General features: G+C 54.6%; 1 protein-coding gene across 1 annotated transcript; it reads right to left on the bottom strand.

The window, feature by feature from the left end:
• On the bottom strand, positions 1–24,679 carry PRUNE1 (prune exopolyphosphatase 1). The gene is made up of 8 exons (XM_050930658.1): positions 24,616–24,679; positions 9,151–9,255; positions 8,383–8,588; positions 6,684–6,862; positions 6,144–6,302; positions 5,767–5,861; positions 4,906–5,064; positions 1–1,851 (listed from the first exon to the last, which is right to left on the bottom strand). Exons 1-8 carry the CDS (start codon positions 24,652–24,654, stop codon positions 1,330–1,332), a joined length of 1,464 nt encoding a protein of 487 aa, XP_050786615.1. The 5' UTR covers positions 24,655–24,679; the 3' UTR covers positions 1–1,329.
• Positions 24,680–25,992: the final 1,313 nt, after the last annotated feature.

Genomic DNA, 25,992 nt, shown 5'->3' on the forward strand with positions numbered 1-25,992 from the left:
AACTGGAAATCAGTAACAATTCCATAGATGATGCCCAAGGAGGAATAGACCCCAGCCCCCTCCCTGCAGAGGCGGGCTGGCCCCAGTTCGCTAACAGGACCCCAACCCCAGGGGCAGCTCCAGGCATCAGCACGCCAAGCATGTGCCTGGGGCGGCAAGCCACAGGGGGCGCTCTGCCGGTTGCCATGGCAGGCAGGTTGGCTTCGGTGACATGCCTGTGGAGGGTCTGCCGGTCCCGCGGCTTCGGCTGACCTCCCGCAGGCTGCCACCGAATCCGCGGGACCAGGGTCCTCCTGCAGGCAAGCCGCCGAAGGCAGCCTGCCTGCCATGCTTGGGGCGGCAAAATACCTAGAGCCGCCCCTGCCCAACACTGTTTGTCCTGGCTCAGGGACCAGCTCCCTTTCACAGTCGCTTTCCAGGGCAGAGCTTTAGGAACCAATTCAGAAGAAACACAACCCCTGGACGGCTGGCTGGAATTCACTGCCCCAGGGGGTCAGTTTCCAAAGCTACTCAGCCAGGGTTTCAAAGGGATTGGACAATTACGACCACAGATAACGGGGAAGTTGTGAAGGAAGAGTTTTCCTTTACGCACAGTGCTGCAGTCAGGCAGCTACATGACAGACCCAATGGTTCACAGGAGGCAAGACGGCTGACTGGGTCACATGGGCCGGGGGAAGAGGAGACGGGAGAGAAGTTCCTCTCCTTTATTGCTGTTCCCCGAGGGGGATTCTGGATGGAAACAAAGCTGCCAAATCCACAGAGGGTTCAAGGAGAGTGGGGCCGAGATCTCCCCTCCCACGATGGCAGTCCAGCGACAGGGAGGCACAGGGTAAGCCTGTGCACACAGAAATGGGACACAACGTGGAATGGGACTCAGTGGCTGCTGGACCTGGGCGTTCTTCCACATAAGACGGCACAACTGCTCATGACCTAGGGCACGGCGACGCAAGAGGCGGCTGCACCAGGGCAGAGTTTAAAGAAATCACTGTAACAGAGAAGGAGGTGGTCCTTGTGGGCACAGTCCGGTCAGGATCAAACCCCTGGGTGCCTTTAAAGTGCAGCGGCACTTTGCACTGGGGGGTGCCACTCTGCTTGCATTTTGTTTGGCTTTCCTATGAAATCCTCCTCTGGAGAAGTTGCTCCAAGGAGGTTGGTTCCAGAGCATTGCTGACAAAAGCGCCTGCGTCTGGCTTTTATTGCCAAGGCTGGGGTCCATGTCAGACAGCTGGACGTGTTTCGTCCACACACAGAAAGAGGCTGCGCACCTAATCCCAGAGCGCCAGGATTGCAATCGCGTCCCTGAAACCCGAGCGGGCACCAGCCCCAGTGTCATTTCTTCTCGGGGCTGCTGCTGGCGGAGGGGCGCACCACCGTGATGTGGCTGAACTTCTCGAAGATCGCCTCCACCGACAGCTTGGGCAGCCCCCTGTCCAGAGGGCACTCATCCACCAGGCTGTTCATGGGAGTGGGAGGCAATGGGGCATCGTCCTCCAGCAGGGCATCCCCATGCCTCTGGCACCTGGCAGGATCTCTCCTGCCCCTTGGCTCGTACTCCGGGGCACCCGCTTCGCCAGCCACATCTGAGTCCTCCGGGTTCTCGTCTCTTTCGCCACAACCGGCAGAAGAGTCTTTCGGCTCCGGTCTCGTCGTGCCACAGGAATCCGTGTCCGCGGGATGCACGGGGCCAGCCGTTATGCCCCGCTCCCTCAGGAAGTCTTTAAGGATCGGGAGGACTTTCTTACGCGATGCGACTGTGTTGCCTTGGTGGTAGGCACAGATGTTGGGGTACAGGCTCCCCAGAGGGGAGAGGTCCAGGCGCGGGTTGTTAGCGCGCTCCAGAATGCCACACACCTAGTGGGGACAGAAACACGAGGGGTGAGGAGCCGGCTGGGAACCAAAGACCTTCCCAAAGGCTGAACCTGCTGTCACAACACAGCCGGGACAGGATCATGACACGCATAGTGACAGCAAAAAGCCAGAGCTGAGGCTCACCCTCAGTCTGTTCTGGGCTGAGCCCCCACAGTTCCCCTCCTACATTTCTGCCGTTTGGGACACTAGCCATGTAATTCAGATACACTCAGGGCCAGATCCCCCACTGGTGTAATGTGGCACAGCTCCATAGATTTACACCATTTGAGGAGAGATGGAATTATAGAGCTTGCCTCACACTGATTGGATCCTGGGCGGGAGCCCCATTCTGCTGCACCACGTCTGCAAAGCCAGGTGTGACCCCGGGGTGTGAGCAGAGCTCAGAGCTGGGGTCACTGCACTCAGTGCTCCCAGACGGGCCCTTCTGATCTCAGGGCTGCTCTCCCCACAAGCTCGGATACAGCTCCCAGGGTGCTCAGTCTGCTGGACAGCAGGCCAGATCCTCAGCTGGTGTCAGTCGGCACATCCCAAGAGAGCGACGCTGATTTACACCAGCCGGGGATCTGGCCCACAGACTCCAACAGCGCTGTGGCGGATTTACACCAGCTGGGGATCTGGCCCACAGACTCCAAAGCAACTACACTTCTTAGCGTAGCTGAGCGTCAGAGTCCAAGTCTCCTGTGCCTTGGCAGCTGGACAAACGAGAGAAAACGCACGCGCCCTCCACAGCCCAGGGAAGGGTTTCACGCTTGCCCAAACAACACGGTCGCTGTGGAGTTAAGTGAGAGGCACCATAAGCTTAGCGTTAAGGAACAAGTGCAGTCAGTGGACACTAACTGGGAGGGTAGATGTGTGTGTGTCGAGGGGGACAACAGGCTGGGTTCGAATGATCGACATTCAGCTTGTATCTGCCTAGTCCAGCCTCTGTATTCAGCCTCCGGAGGCAAAGCACCGGGTGCAGGAGACTCCAAGGGTGCACATCGGGGCAGGATCACACGGAGGGCATATCCCTTTGGAGCAGAGCAGGTTGCAGGGAAGGAAAAAGGAGTCTCTTACCTCCCATCTCTAAGGCTGCCGTCTCCCGCTTGGTCCCCTCAGCTGCCGTGATCTCTGACCCACCCGGGCGATTAGCCCGTGATCCCTCCCACAGCTTTAAACCTTTGACCACAGTTAATGAGTGACGAATGATGGCGGGGATCGGAGGGAGGGGAGGGGAGCCGTTGCTGCACAGCTGGGGATGGGGGGAGTAAACACGGCCTCCCCCCTCACTCGTGTGGTAGGTTCTCGCTGGGCTCTGGGAAGCACTGAAGCAAACTCTGCAGGCACGTGGGCTGCTGCGTTGGGGGCGGCCTTGGAGCCGAAGGGTGAATGCCGACACTGGCACAGCTCAGCAGCTACCCCGCCGGCTACGGGAGCAACCGTGGCATGAACAAGCTCTGATGGGCAGGGGATGGGGGGGCTGCAGTGCTGAGCCCTGGGGGAGGGGGATTCGCAGGGACCTAGAAACACCCACCGAGGTGGCGGGGGGAGGGGAACAGGCCTCTCAAGCGGTTCTGCTTCCACTTGGGTGGAGAGTGACTTGGCTGGGAGCTTGGCACATCAGGCGGGCGAGCAGGTTTCAAGGCGGACGGTGCTTGGAACCTGACAGCTGTGGAAGGCGCAGGAACAGCTCGTGCACCTGGGCCCTGATTCAGCAAAGCGCTTGGGCGGGTGTTTCATAAGGCACTGACTCCCACAGGACTCCAGCGCTCTGCTGAGCCGGGGGCCGAGGCCGCAGGAGGGTGGGGGCTGGCGTAATCAAGGGAAGAACCTCTGGGAAAGCAGCGTGTGAGATTTCTGTAGCACCTGTCGCTGTCAGAGCTAAAGCTGTCTTGCATCTGGACGCCACTCAGAAGCATCTCAACTGGGCAGGCACTGAACAGAACACCAATGCTTTTTTGGCGGGGTAAAGAGTGTGCTGGTCCTTTAAGGAAGGCTACAGCCCAGCATACTGATATGGGAGACTAGGGCTGAGCTGGGAATTCACAAGTCCAGGAGCACCCAGAGAGTCTGATACCCAGCGCGGGCTCTTCCTACAGGCAGCTCCCTTGTGTTTTACATTGGACAAACAAAACCCTCAGATCCCAAGCTTTGGCTTCCTAACCCCCTCACGCTCTGCCCCATTTGCAGCAGGAGCAAATTGGTTTCTGCTCTGGGCTCTTCGCAGAAGCAACTAGCCAAAGTCCCGTTCCTCCCCGAGCTCCATTTCTAGGAGACTCCCAAGGTGGGGGCGGCAAGGAGGGGCAGCTTTGGGGGCAGGGATTATCGGGGTCAAGTGACGGCCAGACTAGAGCAATGGGCCACTATGAGAACAAGTCAGGTAAGTGCTCTGCTGGGTCAGAACCTAAGTCATACATGTCTAGAAAACATGATCTATGACAAAGACTGAAAAAATTGGGTTTGTCTAGTCTGGAGAAGAGAAGACTGAGCAGGGCCAAGATAGCAGTTTCCAAGTACATAAAAGTTTGCCACAAGGAGGAGGGAGAAATATTGTTCTCGTTAACCTCTGAGGACGGGACAAGAAGCAATGGGCTTAAATTGCAGCAAGGGCAGTTTAGGTTGGACATTAGGAAAAACTTCCTAACTGTCAGGGTGGTTAAGCGCTGGAATAAATTGCCTAGGGAGGTTGTGGAATCTCCATTACTGGGGATTTTTAAGAGCAGGTTGGACAAACCCCTGCCAGGTATGGTCTAGATAATACTCAGTCCTGCCACGAGTGCAGGGGACTGGACTAGATGACCTCTCGAGGTCCCTTCCAGTCCTACGATTCTACGTGACTATGTGATTCTAAGTTAAGCACCTGTTTAAATGCAGTTCAGGATCAGGGAGCAAACAGGGGATTTAGCGCTTGCAGGCAGGAATCACAGTGTCCTCAGTTTGTTATAGACATGGGCTGCTGAGACTGGTCACTGAGGGAGGGTGCCCGGCTCTGGAATATCCCTTGAGAATCTGAGGGCAGAGCCCAGGCAGGAGGCGGCATGCCCCAACTATGCTCACCGCTGTCCGCACCGCCGGGTGCTGGCTGTACACCGCGAGCTGCCGGAATGGCTCGTTCCGCTTGTTGAAGGATATCGTCATGGCTACCAACCCGCCGTAGCCGTGCTGCTGGCAGAAGGCACACAGGTCCTGCTGCAAGCCAGGCCGCTGCAGGAAGGCCTAGGCAAGGACAGCGATCGGCGTCAGAGTCCGGAAGGCACAGGCACGCGACGGGACAGGACGGCAGGCAATGCCGCCAGCTCCTCCCCATCATACTACCCTGTCCTCCTCCTCGCCCCCAGCACCACCCACTTGCCTCATTCACCTGCTCTGCCTGAATTGTTCAGATCGCAGGCTCCTTGGAGAAGGGATGCTTATTTGGCAGCAGTGGGGTCTAGTGGATAGGGCAACAGACTGGGATGCACAAGACCTGGGTTCTATTCCCAGCTCCGCCACTAGCCTGCTGGGTGACCTTGGGCAAGTTCCCTCGCTGTGACTCAGTTCCTCACCTGTATTATGGGGATAACAGCATTGCTGTGCTTCAGAGGCAGGTTGTGAGGGGAGGTGCTCAGATACTACACAGACAAGTACCACAGAGAGATAGAAAACCCTCCACTGCCCTGCAAGGTAGATGGGCAGCATTATCCCCACTTCACGGGCAGAGCTAGGGAGAGAACTCAGGAGCTCCCAATCCTGGGATCAGCTTCTTCCCACTTGCACAGGGTAACATATAAATGGCAAAGTGCACAGACACCCAGCGGGCAAAAACTGCTTTCACTCCTGGGCTCTATTCTCAGCTCTGCCACCGACTCCCTCTGTGGTCCGGGGCAAGTCACTTCACTTCCCCGTGCCTCGGTATCCCCACGTTGTATTGATCCTTACCTCCAGTGTCACGTACACAGCACTGATGGCAAGAACGAGCCCATCGCTCGACAGCACCTTAAGGTCCTTTCGCAGCATCTGGTCTGTAGTGAGCCCTGGAAAAATGAGAGGGGCAAGCGTGAGTGAAGAGGGACATTCGTTCCCACCGGGAGCTCGGATCACTTCCAGGGAGCTTTGTGTTTGAGTCTTTTGGAACATCAAGACAGCGCTCGCAAACACAACCCTCTGACCACACTGCTAGGTGGATTCTTGAACTGTTTTCAGATTAATTCAGATACTCATCTGATTTAGTGCCTCCAACTATCTAAACTCCATCCAGCCCCTGCCCTCCCCATGCATCCCATTTGATCCCCCATCAATCCATGAAAAGCCGGTACCTGACACATCGAACTTGGCTGTCTGCAGAGCTTCAAACAGGACGCTCCTTTCTGGGAGGTCTGGGAACTTGGATTCCAACAAGGCAACGTACTGAGTGTCTTTGGGAGTCACTTTCCCAGCTTCTGGAGTCATATTGACACAATCCAGAATTATTGTACCTTTAAAGTAAAGGAAGCAGCAGTTGACACAGAAACACAGTGTGCTGTGAGCCAAGCCGCAAGAAAACAGAGACCATACACAGTTGTCCTGGTCTTAGACATGAGCTGGGGAGTTAGAGCCTCTGGGTCTAGACAGGTGCTTTGAAATATCTCCCCTAGGCAAAGCCATGACGCAGTAAACTGGCCTTGCAAGAGTCCAGGATTTGCTGCTTCCTGGGTTGGTGCAGATGCAGCCCTGCTGAGCATGCTGCTGCTTAGGGGCCGGTTTTACAGCCAGCAGGATACAACCTGGGGCACGGGCCTGATATTTGCGGCTGTGGGTCTCCACCCAGAACGCTACACCCATCCGTGAACATCAAAGCCTGCTGGCACTGCTCTCACCATGCAGCAGGGCGGCCGTCTGTCTGTCCAACAGCTCCGCTGGGCCCTGCACGATCCTCTCCGCCACCAGTGTGGCGCAGGAGCCCACCAGCTCCGCGGTGACTCTGCACCGAGGTTCCCTCTCCAGGGGCCGATGGTCGATCACCTCAATCACGGCCTCCTCCAGGGCTGCATCTCCACTGGGCGGGCGAGACGGGAAAGTGAGCGGTGCCGCCCGTGAGAGAGCCCCTCTCTGGAGAGACGGACGCAGGCCAGGAAAGGCCCTGATTTCGTCCCCAGGCATTTCTCTCTGCAATTTCTCTCCCCACCCCCGCCCCAAAACGAGGGACTTAGGGTCATTAGAGTCACCCCAGGGATGGATCCTGTCCTTTTGGCATCACCGTCCACCCCAGAGCATCCAAGCGCATTATGGCGCACCCTGGTGGGCGTTATTGTGTATTTATAGCATCACCCTGGGGATGGACCGAAAATTTCTCCTCTCTCAGGTTCTTTTCCTGCTCCCTGAACCAAAAAAGGCCTATGCAGGGGGCTTATTTCCTCTACACTGAAAATATACTGATGTACACATGCAAAGGAGCTGGGCTGAAGGTGGTGCTGCAGCGAGGGGAGAGGGGCTTCAGGCCCTAAACAGAGAAAGGATGGTATGGCACCGGGGGGTGGGGGTGGGGGGTGAGGTTAGGGTAGCCGTGCAGAGGGGGAGACAATACACAGAGCGTAGGCAGGGGTGAGGGTGGTGGCAAGGCGGGCACAGGAGAGGATGGCAGACACAGATGTAGAAGATGAAGGGGGAATGCCATCACGTTCGAGTTCCCAGCGATGCAGGGGAATGCTGTGCAAACTTGCCTGCTCATATCAGGTTTGCTCATCCCCATTAGCAAAACCCTCCCAGAGCACCCAGGGATGCAGAGCAGCTGTGGGGAAGCCGCAGCTCCTGTCTACAGGCCCCTTCCAACCACGAGAACTCTCTCGGTTCCTCTCAAGGAAGCTGAAGGGCTCTTGAACTTGTCTGGACGTCAGATCCACTCTGGTGGGTAACAGCCCACCCTGCCCAAGCTCTCTGTGCCTTGTCCCATGCTGACCTCCGTGTGCAGAGAGCTGTCCCTGGGAAAGACCCGTCTCTTTCCCAGTGCCCATGAAACGTGAGCCAACAGCAAGATTAGGAATATTTTAAAGCGAGTCACTCGCTCCTCTAGGGGTTCCCACTAGCCCTTGTGTACCGGTCTTGCATAATTCAGCAAAGATGCCATCCACTCCGTGGATAAGACAGTCCCTCTGTTTATAATGCTAAGCAATTTCATCTACTTTGATTGCAAGCTCACTGGGGCAGAGGCCGTCCTTCTGTTCTGTGTCTGTACAGTGGATAACACAACAGGGTCCTGGGCCAGGATTCTATCACAATACAAATAATAACATCTTCATTCGTCTACCATTTACTCCCCACTCCATCCTGTCTGGAGCCCTCACCGGGGATTTAATGATAACACTGAGCTGCCGTATCGTGCGTTCCATCCTTAGATCTCAAAGCACTTTAAAGAGGTGGCTCAGTGTCCTTAGCCTCATTTTACAGATGGGGACACTGAGGCACAGAGAGAAGTGACTTGCCCAAGGTCACCGAGTAGGTCGGTGCCAGAGCTAGGATTTGACACCCGCCCCACACATCCTCTGTCTCCTAAATCCCCTGCACTGTCTCTCCACTTGCCTTGGCAGGATGTGGTGGTCGACCAGTGTCAAGGAGAGGGAGCCAGCCCGGTGCAGCGCATGGAGGTCGATCTCATCCCGGAAGATCAGGCAGGTGTCAGGGATCTGCTGCTCCTGCAGGAGGAAGGCGCTCTCTGTGCGCAGGGGGAACTCCGAGCGGGGAATGTTCAGCACAGGGACAAATACCGCCTTGGACTCCAGAGAGGTCTGCAGGAGAACGCAGAGAACCACAGGAACAGTTAGCAGCAGGCCTTGGCTACGGAGAGCATGGCCCAGGGTGGGTCCAGGCATCACACAGCAGCTCTAGCGTGCATTGGTCTCAGTGCTATGTGGTCAGCAGCTCAATTTCCCCACATTCCCCCTTGCACAGAGAGATCCCCTTCCCTTCCCATCCCTGTTAAATCCACCTCAACCAAAGCAGAGCTCCAAAGCAGAGCAGGCCCACCCAGAGGATTCAGGGGCCTGGGGACTTTGGCGGTGGGGTCCCGGGGCGGAAGGACCCTCCGCCGTGGGTCTTCGGGGCACTTCAGTGGCGGGTCCCGGAGTGGAAGGAACCCCCCTCCCCCCCGCCGCCGAAGACCCGGAGCAGAAGAAGCTAGTGGCCCGGGCCCCACGAGAGTTTTCTGGGACCCCCGGAGTGAGTGAAGGACTCCACTCCAGGGGCCCCGAAAAACTCCTGTGGGGCCCCTGTGGGGCCTGGGGCAAATTGCCCCACTTGCCCCCACCCGGGCAGCCCTGAAGCAGAGCCAAGCCTCAGGGCAACACTCACCTTTGCCAAGTAATAAGCCAGGGCAAGCGCCGACACCATGGAGTCCAGATCGCAGGCTTCATTCCCCAGCACCACGTGGACTTCCTGCCTGTGCTGGACATGTTCCTGCCAAGAGACAGGAGGCTTTGAATCCCAGCAGAACAGGCCCATTGCCGCTGGCATGGGAAAAAGACCCACTCCCACGTGCTGGGCTGCTAACAGGGAGTCTAGCAAGGGAGTTCTCCAGGTGAAGGAGGAGCAAATATAGGACCCTTGGGGTGACTGGCTGTAGTATGTGTTTGGGGGTTGCTTGCTGTGCGCTAAGCTTGTGTTTGTCTGTCTGTTTGTTGTTTGAAGGACCTTGTGCTGTGGCTTGCAGCTGAAAGATAGAAGCCTCCCTTAACTGGCTGAGCCTTAGTCAGTGGGCGGAGCTATCAAGAAGGCCAGGGCTTTATAAAGCAGTGAGCAAGCGACCAGGGCTGCTAACAGGGAGTTTCGCAAGGGAGTTTGGAAGGGGACAAGGTTCATTTGCCATTCTTTAAAACCCGTAAACTAAACTACATTCAAAACTTCTTGATTTAAACAATACCCTTTCGTTAACTAGGTAGTGCAGGAGACAATGCAGGCACAAGCCCAGCAGCAGAGTGGGGGCTACCCAGTTTATTGCGCCGAGTGCAGCATGTATGATTACCTGCCCTGTGGGCGGGTGGTGTATGTGTGCATTCGGTGCAAGGAGCTCCTGGCCCTCAGAGAGCACATACGGACTTTGGAGGCCAGGATAACGGAACTGGAGGAGCTAAAAGACGCAGAGAGGTATGTTGATGAGGCTTTCCGGGATGCTGTAGAATTGTCCCACCTCCAGTCAGACAGCCCCTGCACTGTTGAGGAGGATGAAAGGCCCAGGGAAGCAGAGCAGTCAACGGGAGCTGAGGGAAACCTTCCCATAGTTGGGACCCTCCTTTCAGATGGTGTTGGGGTATCCTCTCGCACTGAGGTTACCTCTCCGGGGGAGGGAACTCCAGTCACTAGGAAAAGGCAGGTGTTAGTAATGGGAGATTCAATCATGAGAAACCTAGATAGCTCGGTTTGTGATGACCGGGAGAACCGTATGGTGACTTGCCTGCCTGGTGCGAAGGTTGCGGATCTCTCGAGATATCTAGATAGACTTATGTGTAGTGCTGGTGGTCATGGTTCACATAGGTACTAATGACATAGGGAAGGGTAGGAGAGACGTCCTGGAGACCAAATTTAGGCTGCCAGGGAAGAGACTGAAATAAAGGACCTCTATGGTGGCATTCTCAGAAATGCTCCCAGTTCCATGCGCAGGGCCAGGTAGGCAGGGAGCGCTTCAGAGTCTCAATGAGTGGATGAGACAATGGTGTAGAAAGGAGGGGTTTAGATTCATTAGGAATTGGGAAAACTTTTGGGATGGGGGAGCCTATGCAGGAGAGATGGGTTCCACCTAAACCAAAGTGGAACCAGGCTGCTGGCACTTAACATTAAAAAGGTTGCAGAGCAGTTTTTAAACTAACAGATGGGGGAAAGCCGACTGCTGCAGACGAGCGTGTGGATCAGACAGAGACTTCTCTTAGAGGAGAGTCTATTAAGAGAGATTCTCTAGGTTTTAGTCAGGAGGAGAGAAGAGAAGAGGATAATCTAGGGGCCAGATCAGACAAGAAACATTCACATAAAGAATCAGACACATCAGAAAAGAGAAGACAAATAAACAGTGACAATAAGTCTAAATAATAAGATGGGTGGACTAGAGTGCCTCGTGATAAAGGAGGATATTGATATAATAGGCATCACAGAAACCTAGTGGACTGAGGACGATCAATGGGACACAATCATTCCAGGGTACAAAATATATCGGAAGGACAGAATAGGTCGTGCAGGGGAGGGGGTGGCAATAGATGTGAAAGAAAATGTAGAATCAAATGAAGTAAAAATCTTAAGTAGTGAATCCACAGGTTCCATAGAATCTCTATGCACAGTAATTTCATGCTCTAATAAGAATATAACATTAGGGATCTATTGTCGACCACCTGACCAGGACAGTGATAGTGATGAAGAAATGCTAAGGGAGATTAGCGAGGCTATCAACATTAAGAACTCAGCAATAGTGGGGGATTTCAATTATCCCCATATTGACTGGGAACATGTCACCTCAGGACAAAATGCAGAGACAAAATGTCTCAATACTTTAAATGACTGCCTCCTGGAGCAGCTGGTATGGGAACCCACAAGGGGAGAGGCAACTAACTCTTGATTTAGTCCTGAGTGGAGTGCAGGAGCTGGTCCAAGAGGTAACTATAACAGAACCGCCTGGAAACAGTGACCATAATATAACAACATTTAACATCCCTGTGGGGGGAAGAACACCTCAACAGCCCAAAACTGTGCCATTTAATTTCAGAAAGGGGAACTATGCAAAAATGAGGGGGTTAGTTAAACAGAATTTAAAAGGTACAGTGACTAAGGTTTCCAGTACCCTATAACAAAACAGAGGCAGCCAGATCTCAGCGCTGCGTGCTCCTAACATAGCAGGCCCATAACCAGCTCATCAGAGATGCAATTAAATCTCCAGCTGCTATCGATTCTCTTTGGTTCTTAAAGGCGGGACATGTGCAAAGAGAGCTGCAAGGAGCAGCTCTGGGCCAGATTCTCCTTTCACGCCACTTTTACTCTTGTGTAACTCTAGTTTAGACCAGTGCCCGTGGGAAGATAAGCAGGCTCCTCTGGTTGCAGACAGAAGTTCAGATGCAAGGAAAACGGAAAGGGATGACGATGGGAGTTTAAAACTGAGGGGCATGATTCTCTTTGCTCTGAAGTCATTTACAACAGTGCCAAGTATGCTGACCTGCCAGCATTTTACAAAGGCGTACGTGACTACACAAAGTGCAGGGCAAATGGAGAATCAGGCCCAAGATGTTTGAGGTTCAACATGAATGTGGGGTGAAGGGCTGGCTGAGATGCTTATGGCCTCTCGGAGCGAGCTCTGGCGTTCCAATCTCTACACTGGCCCTTTTGCTACAGTGCTGAAACTTGCCAATGAAAAGTGAGCCTGGAAACTACACATGGGCAGCTAGGTCTGGGCAACCACTTATGAATGAAGCATTTGGTACCTGTAAAAGCAAATGGATGCAGCAGCCAAGAAGCCCTCCTTGTCAGACAGCAAACAAGGCAGATTTGCACCAGCTCCCTAAAAGCTATTTGCCATTCCCCGCAGGTGCTAAGAGGCAGCATCTGTTTCCCAGTTACTGTCAAGAGAACAGGCAGACGCACTCGGTGCCGGGTTTGAAGCCTGGCTGGCCAAGCACTTTAGATAAGCAAGACTGGGATAGTGCATTTATGGAGTAGAGTTGAGAGCTGCATGTTACCAAGCGAACATGCAAAACAGCAGCATATGGCCCCAGGGAGGAAAGAAAACAGCCTTACCGAGAAATGCACAAGCAATTTGCACTAAAAGGCACTCAAAGTCCTTGGAGAGGGATGCGAACAGCCTTTTCAAAGCTAATTTACCTTCACACTAACTGGGAATGGTAGCGACGTCCCAGCCATTCCTGCAAACACATTAAATCAACATGACGGGTCTGAGCCATTAGGATTGTAAGAGACACACTAGCACCTTTTGGAATCAGAGTGGATGGGGGTGGGGCATTAAAATGGTCATTCCATCTAAATAATACAATCATCTACTCTGATCTACTACATACCACCAGGCACAGAACCTCACCCGGTAACTTCTGCATCCAGTCCAAACCTTCTGGTTGGGCAAGCGTGTATCTTGTACAAAGACACCCCACCCTAACTCAATGATTGCACTACCATGACCCTCAGAGAGTTGCTTTAGCCTAGTCAGCACTGACTCACTTCTATAACACCCGGTGTATCTCGATTTGAGATCCTGGGACTGCAATCCAAATAGTAATAGCTATAGCAATGGTAGGTCTCTTCCTGGGATACTGGATTCAGTTCTGGTCCCGCTATCTCCAGGAGGAGATTGCCAGAACAGAGAGGGCCTTATGGGAAAACATCCAGATTGAAAAGGCAGAGATGGTTTCGTTTCCAGAAGCGACGTGAGAAGGAATATGATTGAGTATGTAAAATAGCAGACAATGGAGAGAAGAGAACTTGGGACAGTCCTAGTTATCTTCCCAGAACACAAGAACAAAGGGACATTATTCAGCAGAAGGCAACCAGTTAAAGACTGTGGAAAGGAAATGGTTTTATTTTTATACAGTGTGCACCAGGCCTGTGGGACTCTCTGCCACAAGATTTCAGCAAGGTGAACAGCTCTGTCAGATTCACAAGGATTGGATTTTTATACTGGTAATGAGGGCTTCCACCGCTAGGTGGGATTAAACAAAAGATTGGAAGGGAAATAGACCTTCCTGCTTCAGGGCATACACTGACTAAGTGAAGGTGATGGGAAGAAAATTCCTTTACAAGCAGGTTATTCCGTAGCGTCCCACCGCAAGGGTGGTTTGCACCTGCCTCTGAAGCAGCTGGTACTGGCCTCCGTGGGAGCCAGGATAGTGAGCTGGCTAGAGAGAGGAAGGATGGTGCAGTGGTTAAAATGCTAGCCTGGGGCTCAGGAGATGTGGGGTCAAGTCCCTGTTCTCGCTCAGGCTTCCTTGCACAATTCACTTAGTGGCACGTTTTCAAAAGCACTTAAGTGACTTCGGAGCCTAACTCCCATTTCCTAGAATGACCTAGACACCGAAGAGTCCAAACCTCATCAACTCTGAATAAATCACTTCGGTGCATTAGCACATTTTCCCCTTTGCCGCTCTGTACCTCAGTTTCCCCTCTATACAATGGTGATAATACCCATGCCCTGCCTTGCAGGGGGGCTGTGAGGATAAGTACATCAGACTGGGAGGGGCTCAGATGCTGCGGGGATGGTGGTCAGACCCAGTCTCGCAATTCCTATAATCCTAATTTGTGCAATACAGAAGGTTGTGGGGGGGGGGGGGACAAGAAAAGAAAAAAGTTCCCTTTTGAGCTACTTCTGCAACTGTAAATAGAAAATGCCAATGGTGCAGACCTGTGGTGATGGCAGAATCTGCTGATGAGGAACTGAGTCAAGGTCTGATTCATTCATACTAACAGAACACGAGGTTTATCTCAGGCGCTGCATTCATCTTTTGGGTTCAAAACTGACAGAGGATGGGGAAGCCGACGGGGAAAGGCAACTTTGGAGAGACAGCCACAAAAACAAGTTGCGAGGGGAATGTCTGCAGGGAAAGTAAAAGAGATCCCAAGCCACAGAGCCTTGGCCAACAACCTGCCGAACTACACCAGAGTTTCTCCGTACACCATGAGCAGACAGACACTGTGGGGCTGAATGCCAGAACGTTGGTCTGGGAGAACAATGGGGAAAAAACAGAGGTTATGTCTACACTGCAATTGGAGGTGTGACTGCAGCTAAAACTGGCAGTGAAGACGCAGTGACACAGGCTTCAGTGCGGGCTGGAACGAGCCCGCCAGGGACCATGGGTATGCGGTCGCATTGCTAGCTTGCACAGGGGTCCACGCCGCTGTGTCTTCACTGCTAGTTTTAGCCACACTAGCTAGTGTCGACATACCCTTAGTGAGAGCCCAGCATGGGAGGGTGTCTACTTGAAAAGTCTGCACCCAACAAGAGACAAAATCGCTGCTACTGTCTGCCCACAGTGCAATCCTCAGCGATTTGAAGGGGTAATTCACAGAAACAGTAGCATCGCTATATATACACAGCACACACCCAGCAGGGGACTGGAGGGGGCTTCAATCTTCTGAAGAGCGCTGATGAAGGGAGGTCACAGACCCACCATCGCAAGCCAGGGTCATATTCAGAGCTATTTACAGCAGTGCCTAGAGAGGTCTGCACTGGGAGTGGAGCCCCACTATGTCAGGCACTGACCCCAAGACAGTTCCTGCTGCGAAGAGCTTGCAGACTAAGTAAACAAAACAGGAAGGGAGGGGAAACTGAGGCAGAGAACAGGACACTGATTTGCCCAAGGTCACTGGCAGAGCTAGGACTAAGATTAGAACCCAGGACTACTGAGGCCCAGTTCAGTGTGCTATCCCACTGGGCCATGCTGCCGCTCAGGCTTGTAGCATCCTTTTTTCCTGGCCAACTTTTCTTTTTCTTTTTAAGCTTTGCAAAGCTAACGTGCATTTTCTCACACCCAGCCTGCAGGCAGTGTTAATTTGTGGGCCCAGCGGCAGCGCGACTTCAGGTGAGTCTCAAGCAAATGCAGCAGACTTATTTTTGCGGCAGGCAAAGACACACACGAATAGCAGCCCACGACGTCACCGACGCACTCGGTGCAAACAGGCTGCACTCAATGAGCCGCACACAGAGGCTTGTTTATGTGCAGCCCCAAACAAACAGTTATTATGGAAGAACACCCATCCTGCATTCACCCTACCAGCTCCTCTCTGCAGCCAGCAGAGCCCGTCAGGCCAGGAGAAAGCAGCTTTTTGTGCCCGTTCCCCACACTTCCACCCCCTCTGTGTTCTGTTCGATCTCTAGAACAAGGGGACCCCTTCACCAGGTCAGCATTTACGTTATGCCCCACCACTGAAGCTTTGTCTATGGCCTGCCTTGTAGCCACCGGAGTAGTTATGCTAATGTCCATCCCTAGTGCAGATGTAAACGAAGTCTTACACTAATGCAGCGTGTGTATCGTATGGGCCATGTTCACCCTAGTGCACAGTCTGTATAAACTACTACACTACACTGATTCAGCAGCGAGACAGATTTGGGTACATGGCTAGGGACCTATTTACCAACAATCTCCTTCTCCCCAGGTCCTACTGCCACAGATGCGGTCAGAGCAGGGCACTCCCCACTCTCATTAGAGAGATGGTGCAGCTGGTGGAACTTTCTCTGTGAGGGCCCTTTGAATTCGTTCCTTCCGCCCTGGTCAGAAACAGTCCTGCCGGGGTACGGCTGCCAGGTCCATTTGCTTTTGGTAACAGAGACGACTCCAGCTGAGACCATACAGACGGGAAATACGGTTCTAGCAGCTGGGTAATGATTTAAGTTAACGATGGGGCGAAGGAGGCTTCCTAGAGCAAACCATGCATCATGAAGCACATAGAACCAAAGACACATGCTACTTTTTCATAGTTTCATGTGAGTTTAAGGTTGAAAGAGACCGATTAGATCAGGGGTCAGGAACAGCGAACCGGGGTCACTGGGAGCTGCAGGGGGCCGTGCCTGTGGACAGTCAATGTAAACAAAATGTCTCGTGGCCCACCAGCAGATTACCCTGATGGGCCGTGTGCCGAAAGTTGCTGACCCCTGGATTAGATCATCTAGTCTGGCCTCCTGTATAACACATTTCACCCCAATATCAAGCCCAAAGACTAAACCAAAACATTTCATCTCTCAGGAGACTGAATTGTGTGCCACAGGCAGAGAACAGGAGAGACCAAGGTGCCACCAATGGCAGGGTACTGATTAGGTGGAACGTGCCATGGGGAGGAAATTCCTTCCAAACCTGAATATGTGAGCAAGACCCATCAGCCAGGCATCTTAAGAAAAAGGATTCTTGGTACCACCTCAGAGCACTGATCCACCCCATCCAGTGACCCGTCTCCAGCTGTAGCCCATCGCTGATGCTTCAGAGGAGGGCAAAAATAACCCCAGCATACATGAAGCCAATTGTGCATCAGGGAGAATATTCCTTTTTGACCACCCCTTGCATTTTTACAGCCCTGAAAAATAAATACCTGATACTGAAACCTGCACCGGTGTCAGTGATTGCACACGGTGCAGAGCAAAGAGAATCAAGCCTGAGGCAGTGAACACAATGCAATACAGCACTGGCTAAAAACCCTTGTGTTAAATAAGGCCTTAAACTCACAGCTAGGTCCTCTCTGCTACCCAGTGCAGAGGAGCGGGCCGGTCGGTGAACAGCACAGGCAATGATGCCAGGCAGCGGGGGGGGAAGGAGAAAGGAAAAGTTAAGTCCTATTCTTTGGGAGTCAGTGTCCCAGCCCTCCCCTCCTCACTGCAGCACTGGAAGGTAGGTTTATAGAGTGTCACTTGCCTTCAAGACTCTAGCAACATGGGAAGGTGGGGGACTGTCCTTCAGAAGAACCTCCATAGGACAGGAAAACAGAAATGCCTGCCTCACCTTATAGATGCCCCGTGCTTCTCCCACAAGTGTCACCAGCCAAAAGGCAGCAGCTTCAGGGTCACCCCAAGCAGCACCTCCAGGGACAGATGCAGGGGGCACAGACAGATCGCAACAAGGCAGTTTTAGCACTAATTCAAGAGTTCTCTGGGCATTTGCTGATGGCAACTCCCTTGGAGACAGACATGTGAAACGCACTCAGTCTATGACCTAGCATTCAAAACACACACTCAACACTGGGGAAGATGAGCCACTCCTGGAATGGGTAAGACACCATGTTGCTAACCTATCCATTTCACTGGGGAAAGCGGGGATAATTCTTCATAGCACTTTGTAACTGTGGGGAGGAAAGTTGGTCTTGCGGCTAAGGTACTAGACTGGGACTCAGGAGATCTAGGTTCTAGGAAAGTCACTTAAATCGCTCTGCACCGCAGTTTCCCCATCTGCAAAGAGAGGATAGTCTTCTTCCTCTGTTTCTTACTGTGTGTGTGTGTGTGTGCAGCGGCTGGCACAATGGGCCCCTGATCTCAGTCACTCTGTGTGTGTGCAGCAGCTGATACGACAGGCCCCTCATCTCAGTTACTCAGTATCTGTGCAGCTGATCTCAGCCGAAGCCTCTGAGTGCTACCATACTATAAGTAATAGCAGTAAGTTTTAGTAACAAGACACATCACTGCATTAGCTTTGCTATTCATTTCCCCCCCACCCCCAAGAACTGAGGAGGGTTTTCAGAAAGAACAATCAAAGCTGGGGATTAGCCAAGAAATAGGGAAGTTTTACCGTATATTGAAATATCAGCTGAGATTACAAAAAAAAAATCTACTTGACATTTTTACACCTCTGCGCAGAGAGAGATTAAACATATTACTGGCTGCTGACTAGCTCATGTCTCTCCTCAAAGAACTGCATAAAAATACTCATCTATAATTTCCTTACCATAACAAGGTATCAGTGTAGAGAAACATGACAGCGCTACACTCTGGTTAGGAAATCTAAAGCTATTAGATGAGAAATGTAATTTAAATTGCATAGTAAACAGGATCAAAACAGACAAGGCTCTTCTGTCTTTCATATCTTCCATTGCTCCTCAAGCACACTGATATTACCACAGCCTGTAGCTAGCTGAGTGACCTAATTCTCCATTGCATCTATTAGAAGCTCCCTGAAAAAAAGCATTGTATCATGTTATCTAGGTTTTGGGGCTTTTATTATTTTTTTATCCCTTAACCAAATAAGATGGATGACATTTTCCAGATGCAGAGAGACATTGGAGCTTGTGGCATGAGAATTTCTGCCCAAACACAAACTTGTGTCATGGCCAGAACAGCATCTGGATGTTAAAACTCATTGCAATGAGACACTCAGCAATTATCAAACCTGCTTGCATAGAACTGTTGCCTTCACTTGAATTTTGGCACACTTGGGGAAATGGGAAGAAACGAAGCCGGTAATCTTCCACTTGTATTTCCACACCTGGATTATGCTCTATCCCAGGGGTCGGCAACCTGTCAGAAGTGGTGTGCTGAGTCTTCATTTATTCACTCTGATTTAAGGTTTCGCATGCCGGTAATACATTTTAACATTTTTAGAAATTCTCTTTCTATAAGTCTATAATACATAACTAAAATATTGTTGTATGTAAAGTAAATAAGATTTTTAAAATGTTTAAGAAGCTTCATTTAAAATTAAATTAAAATGCAGAGCCCCCCAGACCGGTGGCCAGGACCTGGGCAGTGTGAGTGCCACTGAAAATCAGCTCGCATGCCGCCTTCGGCACAGATGCCATAGGTTGCCTACCCCTGCTCTATCCAATAGGTTCGTGCTAATCACACCATCCCTAAGCTTCTCAAGTATATCACCATCTCAAACACCTCAGAGGCCAGTGATGCCTGTTCTATTGCATATCCCAGTTGTACTAACTTATTCCACATAAGCAAAGCAAGATAGGACTAGGTCTCGAAAAGACAAGCAGCGCCCTGAGGCCAGAATGAATCCCCAAAGGAGGGCCCACTCATATTCATTTGACTAACATATATTCATCCATAGGGTCCTTTTGAACCTACTAATTAGTGCTCACAGCACTCTATGCTAACCTCTCTCTGAAAAGGTTGCTGCAAAGATATACGACATCAGATGTTCCACTCCCACGGCCCTATGCAATAGGGAGGTGTTGTACAGATGGGGAAACTGAGGCCCAGAGACTTGTCCAAGGTCACATGAGACATCTGCCGCAGGAACAGAACCCATGTTTCCTGACTCGCAGTCATGTGTCTTAACCACAAGTCTTTTCTTTTGCCACTTTGCTCACAGGTCAGAAACGCCCCACATTATACATAGCTGTCAGCCTGTGACTGCTGTTGGACAGTTACAAATTGGTGAGGGTGCCCTAGCCCAGTGCAAAGAGAATTCTGTCTAGACACACAGTGCAGTAAAGTCTCAGATCTGACACACAACTTCACCCTTACCATGAGTTTATAGCCTGGGCAGAGATCATATGTAAACTAACAAGCTAGACTTCTGCTGATTTTCAGATTAGAGCAGCTTAGTTTCTAAAATGTCTTAATTTCTAAAATTTATCTTTTAAATGTTACAGCCAAGGTCTACTTCGTTCCTGGAGAGAAGTCTACAATACAGACAAAGCAACACTAAATTCAAACAGGTCTTTATCACCTCTATTTTCTGAACTTATTTTGACACTGTAACACGTTCACTTTAGCACTGTGCACAGTTGCCCATCACAGCAGAACTGAAAATGCTAAAGAAACAAAAACAACAGCTTCTCCCTCAGGGCAAAAACGGGGTCATTTCGTGCATCCACTTCTGACACTCCCTCTCCCTACCCAAACACACTAACATTAAACATCAGCCTTTGTTTCCACAACTTCAAACTGTTTTCATAATGTTTGTCAGTCAACAGGTCCACAGGTAAAGGAAATTCTATGGGTCCAGGATATGCAACAGCCAGTTTGAACTAGCACCAAAACAAAACATCTAGCCTGGTGGTAGAATTTAAGTCCAGCATCACATGAAACATCAGAACTAGATGCCACTGGAAAATTGATTTGAAGTGGGTATATATATTTCTTATAATCTTTGGTAAGTCACTTTAAAGGTGTATCTTGCTTAAATGTTGTTCTCTACTTGAATTCACCCATGATTTTAGCGGTCACTGGTCCTAGGGGTTCTTAAGACAACAGACAGTGCTTCAAAGTCCAGCAACCCAGTAGCAGAAAGTCTTAGGCGGGGATTCTCCTAGGAACTTGAAAGGAGTTTGGTACCCATCTTTCACTTAAAGTCTATGGGATTTCGGAGTCTAACTTCCCTGTAAGGATCCTCTGAAGATGCCAGTCTCAGTCTCTAACTCTCCTGGATCAGGAAAGATCAGCTGCTAACACCATTTTGAAAAGCCGCAGGGTCAGGGGAAAAGCAGGATAGTAATCAGAGCACTGTGATTTTCAAGGTTGTGGGATAAGGTCAGTTCCGGGAAAAATAATTTTTGCTAAGTTCTGGTTTCAGTCCCGTCATCAAACAGAAAATACTTCGATCCCTGGGTATCCTTTGTCCTAGTTCTGCAGGTGTAAATGGGCTACATCAAACTAGGCTCTTCTGTTGGTGCCCATCCCTGCAGCATCTGGGCACCTCAGTCTAGATCCCAGTCCAGTCCCAGAGCCAGGATGAGGGGAGATGGAGGATCATGAGGGCAGCATGGAGGGGGGACCATGGGGTTAGGGGGAGCAGAAATTGAAGGGGAGATGGGGGGCTTGGAGGGGTACGGAGGAAGCTGAAGGACCAGGCATGGATGGATGGGGGAGGAATCGGGGGCAGGGGTGGGTGGGTGCTGGGAGGCAAAGGGGACCATGGACTAAAGGATCAGGGAGAAGTAGGGGGGGCAGCAATGGACAGGGGTGAGGGTGGGGCAAGCTGTGGAGGGGAGGTCGGGCTGGGGAGCAGCAAATGGGGGAGGTGGGTTGGGCCGCGAGAGAGGCAGAATCAGGATGTGTGGTTCTAGGGGGAGGTTCGGGGTCACCAAGGCTGAGGGAGCGGGGGGGAGAGCTGGGGCTTGTGAGGGGGGCGATGGAGGGGAAGCTTTGTGGGAGCCAGATATGAAGTTCTGGTCTCCATGTGCCCCCCATGCCCTCCTGAACTCCCCCCAGCCCCTGCCCCCCACAACTCCAGCTCCTTCCACAGTCCCTCACCCCCCTAGTGCCTCCCTCCTGCTTCCCCCAGCCCCTGCCCCTCATAGCTCCTGCCCCTTCCACAGCCCCTCACCCCCCACTGCTCCCTCCTGCTCCCCCCAGCCGCTGCCCCCCATAACTCCAGCTCCTTCCACAGCCCCTCACCCCCCAGTGCCCGCCTCTTGTCCTCCCAGCCCCTGCCCCCCATAGCTCCTGCCCCTTCCACAGCCCCTCACCCCCCAATGCTCCCTCCTGCTCCCCCCAGCCGCTGCCCCCCATAACTACAGCTCCTTCCACAGCCCCTCACCCTCTAGTGCCCCCCTCCTGCTCCCCCCAGCCCCTGCCCCCCATAGCTCCCGCTCCTTCCACAGCCCCTCACCCCCCAATGCCCCCTCCTGCTCCCCCCAGCCGCTGCCCCCCATAACTCCAGCTCCTTCCACAGCCTCTCACTCCCTAGTGCCCGCCTCTTGTCCCTCCAGCCCCTGCCCCTCATAGCTCCTGCCCCTTCCACAGCCCCTCACCAGCCCAGTGCCCCCTCCTGCTCCCTCCAGCCGCTGCCCCCATAACTCCAGCTCCTTCCACAGCCCCTCACCTCCCAATGCCCCTTCCTGCTCCCCCCAGCCGCTGCCCCCCTTAACTCCAGCTCCTTCCACAGCCCCTCACCAGCCCAGTGCCCCCTCCTGCTCCCCCCAGCCCCTGCCCCCCATAACTCCAGCTCCTTCCACAGCCCCTCACCCCCCAGTGCCTGCGTCTTGCTCCCCCCAGCCCCTGCCCCCTATAGCTCCTGCCCTTCCACGGCCCCTCACCAGCCCAGTGCCCCCTCCTGCTCCCCCCAGCCCCTGCCCCCCATAAGTCCAGCTCCTTCCACAGCCCCTCACCCCCCAATGCCCCCTCCTGCTCCCCCCAGCCGCTGCCCCCCATAACTCCAGCTCCTTCCACAGCCCCTCACCCCCCAGTGCCCGCCTCTTGCTCCCCCCAGCCCCTGCCCCCCATAGCTCCTGCCCCTTCCACGGCCCCTCACCAGCCCAGTGCCCCCTCCTGCTTCTCCCAGCCGCTGTCCCCCATAGCTCCAGCTCCTTCCACAGCCCCTCACCTCCCAATGCCCCTTCCTGCTCCCCCCAGCCGCTGCCCCCCTTAACTCCAGCTCCTTCCACAGCCCCTCACCAGCCCAGTGCCCCCTCCTGCTCCCCCCAGCCCCTGCCCCCCATAACTCCAGCTCCTTCCACAGCCCCTCACCCCCCAGTGCCCGCCTCTTGCTCCCCCCAGTCCCTGCCCCCCATAGCTCCTGCCCCTTCCACGGCCCCTCACCAGCCCAGTGCCCCCTCCTGCTTCTCCCAGCCGCTGTCCCCCATAGCTCCAGCTCCTTCCACAGCCCCTCACCTCCCAATGCCCCTTCCTGCTCCCCCCAGCCGCTGCCCCCCTTAACTCCAGCTCCTTCCACAGCCCCTCACCAGCCCAGTGCCCCCTCCTGCTCCCCCCAGCCCCTGCCCCCCATAACTCCAGCTCCTTCCACAGCCCCTCACCCCCCAGTGCCTGCGTCTTGCTCCCCCCAGCCCCTGCCCCCTATAGCTCCTGCCCCTTCCACGGCCCCTCACCAGCCCAGTGCCCCCTCCTGCTCCCCCCAGCCCCTGCCCCCCATAAGTCCAGCTCCTTCCACAGCCCCTCACCCCCCAGTGCCTGCGTCTTGCTCCCCCCAGCCCCTGCCCCCTATAGCTCCTGCCCCTTCCACGGCCCCTCACCAGCCCAGTGCCCGCCTCTTGTCCCTCCAGCCCCTGCCCCTCATAGCTCCTGCCCCTTCCACAGCCCCTCACCAGCCCAGTGCCCCCTCCTGCTCCCTCCAGCCGCTGCCCCCATAACTCCAGCTCCTTCCACAGCCCCTCACCCCCCAATGCCCCCTCCTGCTCCCCCCAGCCGCTGCCCCCCATAACTCCAGCTCCTTCCACAGCCCCTCACCCCCCAGTGCCCGCCTCTTGCTCCCCCCAGTCCCTGCCCCCCATAGCTCCTGCCCCTTCCACGGCCCCTCACCAGCCCAGTGCCCCCTCCTGCTTCTCCCAGCCGCTGTCCCCCATAGCTCCAGCTCCTTCCACGGCCCCTCACCCTCCAGTGCCCCCTCCTGCTCCCCCCAGCCGCTGTCCCCCATAGCTCCAGCTCCTTCCACAGCCCCTCACCTCCCAATGCCCCTTCCTGCTCCCCCCAGCCGCTGCCCCCCTTAACTCCAGCTCCTTCCACAGCCCCTCACCAGCCCAGTGCCCCCTCCTGCTCCCCCCAGCCCCTGCCCCCCATAACTCCAGCTCCTTCCACAGCCCCTCACCCCCCAGTGCCTGCGTCTTGCTCCCCCCAGCCCCTGCCCCCTATAGCTCCTGCCCCTTCCACGGCCCCTCACCAGCCCAGTGCCCCCTCCTGCTCCCCCCAGCCCCTGCCCCCCATAAGTCCAGCTCCTTCCACAGCCCCTCACCCCCCAGTGCCTGCGTCTTGCTCCCCCCAGCCCCTGCCCCTTCCACGGCCCCTCACCAGCCCAGTGCCCCCTCCTGCTCCCCCCAGCCGCTGCCCCCCATAAGTCCAGCTCCTTCCACAGCCCCTCACCCCCCAGAGCCCCCTCCTGCTCCCCCAGCCCCCGCCCCCCATAACTGCAGCTCCTTCCACAGCCCCTCACCCCCCAGTGCCTGCGTCTTGCTCCCCCCAGCCCCTGCCCCTTCCACGGCCCCTCACCAGCCCAGTGCCCCCTCCTGCTCCCCCCAGCCGCTGCCCCCCATAAGTCCAGCTCCTTCCACAGCCCCTCACCCCCCAGAGCCCCCTCCTGCTCCCCCAGCCCCCGCCCCCCATAACTGCAGCTCCTTCCACAGCCCCTCACCCCCCAGTGCCTGCGTCTTGCTCCCCCCAGCCCCTGCCCCTTCCACGGCCCCTCACCAGCCCAGTGCCCCCTCCTGCTCCCCCCAGCCGCTGCCCCCCATAAGTCCAGCTCCTTCCACAGCCCCTCACCCCCCAGAGCCCCCTCCTGCTCCCCCAGCCCCCTGCCCCCCATAACTGCAGCTCCTTCCACAGCCCCTCCCCCCCAGTACCCCCCTCCTGCTCCCCCCAACCCCTGCCCCCCATAGCTCCTGCCCCTTCCACAGCCCCTCACCCCCCAGTGCCCGCCTCTTGCTCCCCCCAGCCCCAGCCCCGGCCCCGGCCGGTACCTGCAGGGCGGCCCGGCGGCTCCGCACGAAGCGCTCCATGGCGGGCGGGCAGCGGGCCAGGAGGCGGCGGGGTGGGGTCCCGGTCCCGGCCCCTCGGTACGAGCCACGCGCGGGGCTGCCGGGAAATGGAGGCGGCCCCGGAGAGCCAGAGAGTCACTGGGTGGGTGTGACTGCGGGGTTGTGTGTGTGTAGGGGAGGGTGTGACTGCGGGGTTGTGTGTGTGTAGGGGAGGGTGTGACTGCGGGGTTGTGTGTGTGTGTGTGTAGGGGAGGGTGTGACTGCGGGGTTGTGTGTGTGTAGGGGAGGGTGTGATGGGGGGTTCTTTGTGGGTGTAATTACGGGGGTTGTGTGTGTGTGCGTGTAGGGGAGGGTGTGACTGCGGGGTTGTGTGTGTGTAGGGGAGGGTGTGACGGGGGTGCTGTGTGGGTGTAATTACTGTGTGTGTGTGTGTGTGTGTAGGGGAGGGTGTGACTGCGGGGTTGTGTGTGTGTAGGGGAGGGTGTGACTGCAGGGTTGAGTGTGTGTGTGTGTAGGGGAGGGTGTGACTGCGGGGTTGTGTGTGTGTAGGGGAGGGTGTGACTGCGGGGTTGTGTGTGTGTGTGTATGTAGGGGAGGGTGTGACTGCGGGGTTGTGTGTGTGTAGGGGAGGGTGTGACGGGGGTGCTGTGTGGGTGTAATTACTCTGTGTGTGTGTGTGTGTGTGTGTGTGTGTGTGTGTGTAGGGGAGGGTGTGACTGCGGGGTTGTGTGTGTGTAGGGGAGGGTGTGATGGGGGGTTCTTTGTGGGTGTAATTACGGGGGTTGTGTGTGTGTGCGTGTAGGGGAGGGTGTGACTGCGGGGTTGTGTGTGTGTAGGGGAGGGTGTGACGGGGGTGCTGTGTGGGTGTAATTACTCTGTGTGTGTGTGTGTAGGGGAGGGTGTGACTGCGGGGTTGTGTGTGTGTAGGGGAGGGTGTGACTGCAGGGTTGGGTGTGTGTAGGGGAGGGTGTGACTGCGGGGTTGTGTGTGTGTAGGGGAGGGTGTGACGGGGGTGCTGTGTGGGTGTAATTACTCTGTGTGTGTGTGTGTGTAGGGGAGGGTGTGACTGCGGGGTTGTGTGTGTGTAGGGGAGGGTGTGACTGCAGGGATGTGTGTGTGTGTGTGTGTGTAGGGGAGGGTGTGACTGCGGGGTTGTGTGTGTGTAGGGGAGGGTGTGACGGGGGTGCTGTGTGGGTGAAATTACTGTGTGTGTGTGTAGGGGAGGGTGTGACGGGGGTGCTGTGTGGGTGTAATTACTCTGTGTGTGTGTGTGTGTGTAGGGGAGGGTGTGACTGCGGGGTTGTGTGTGTGTAGGGGAGGGTGTGACGGGGGTGCTGTGTGGGTGTAATTACTCTGTGT

The sequence above is a fragment of the Gopherus flavomarginatus genome, chromosome 20 (genome assembly GCF_025201925.1).
Source record: "Gopherus flavomarginatus isolate rGopFla2 chromosome 20, rGopFla2.mat.asm, whole genome shotgun sequence".
Taxonomy (NCBI): Eukaryota; Metazoa; Chordata; order Testudines; family Testudinidae; genus Gopherus; species Gopherus flavomarginatus.

Coding starts and splice junctions, on each gene's coding strand:
- PRUNE1 (XM_050930658.1), bottom strand. CDS start 24,654: ATGGAGCGCTTCGTGCGGAGCCGCCGGGCCGCCCTGCAG. Junction 8,589..9,150: donor TGGCTTATTACTTGGCAAAG/GTGAGTGTTGCC, acceptor GTTCTCCTGCAG/ACCTCTCTGGAGTCCAAGGC. Junction 6,303..6,683: donor GACGGCCGCCCTGCTGCATG/GTGAGAGCAGTG, acceptor TTTACTTTAAAG/GTACAATAATTCTGGATTGT.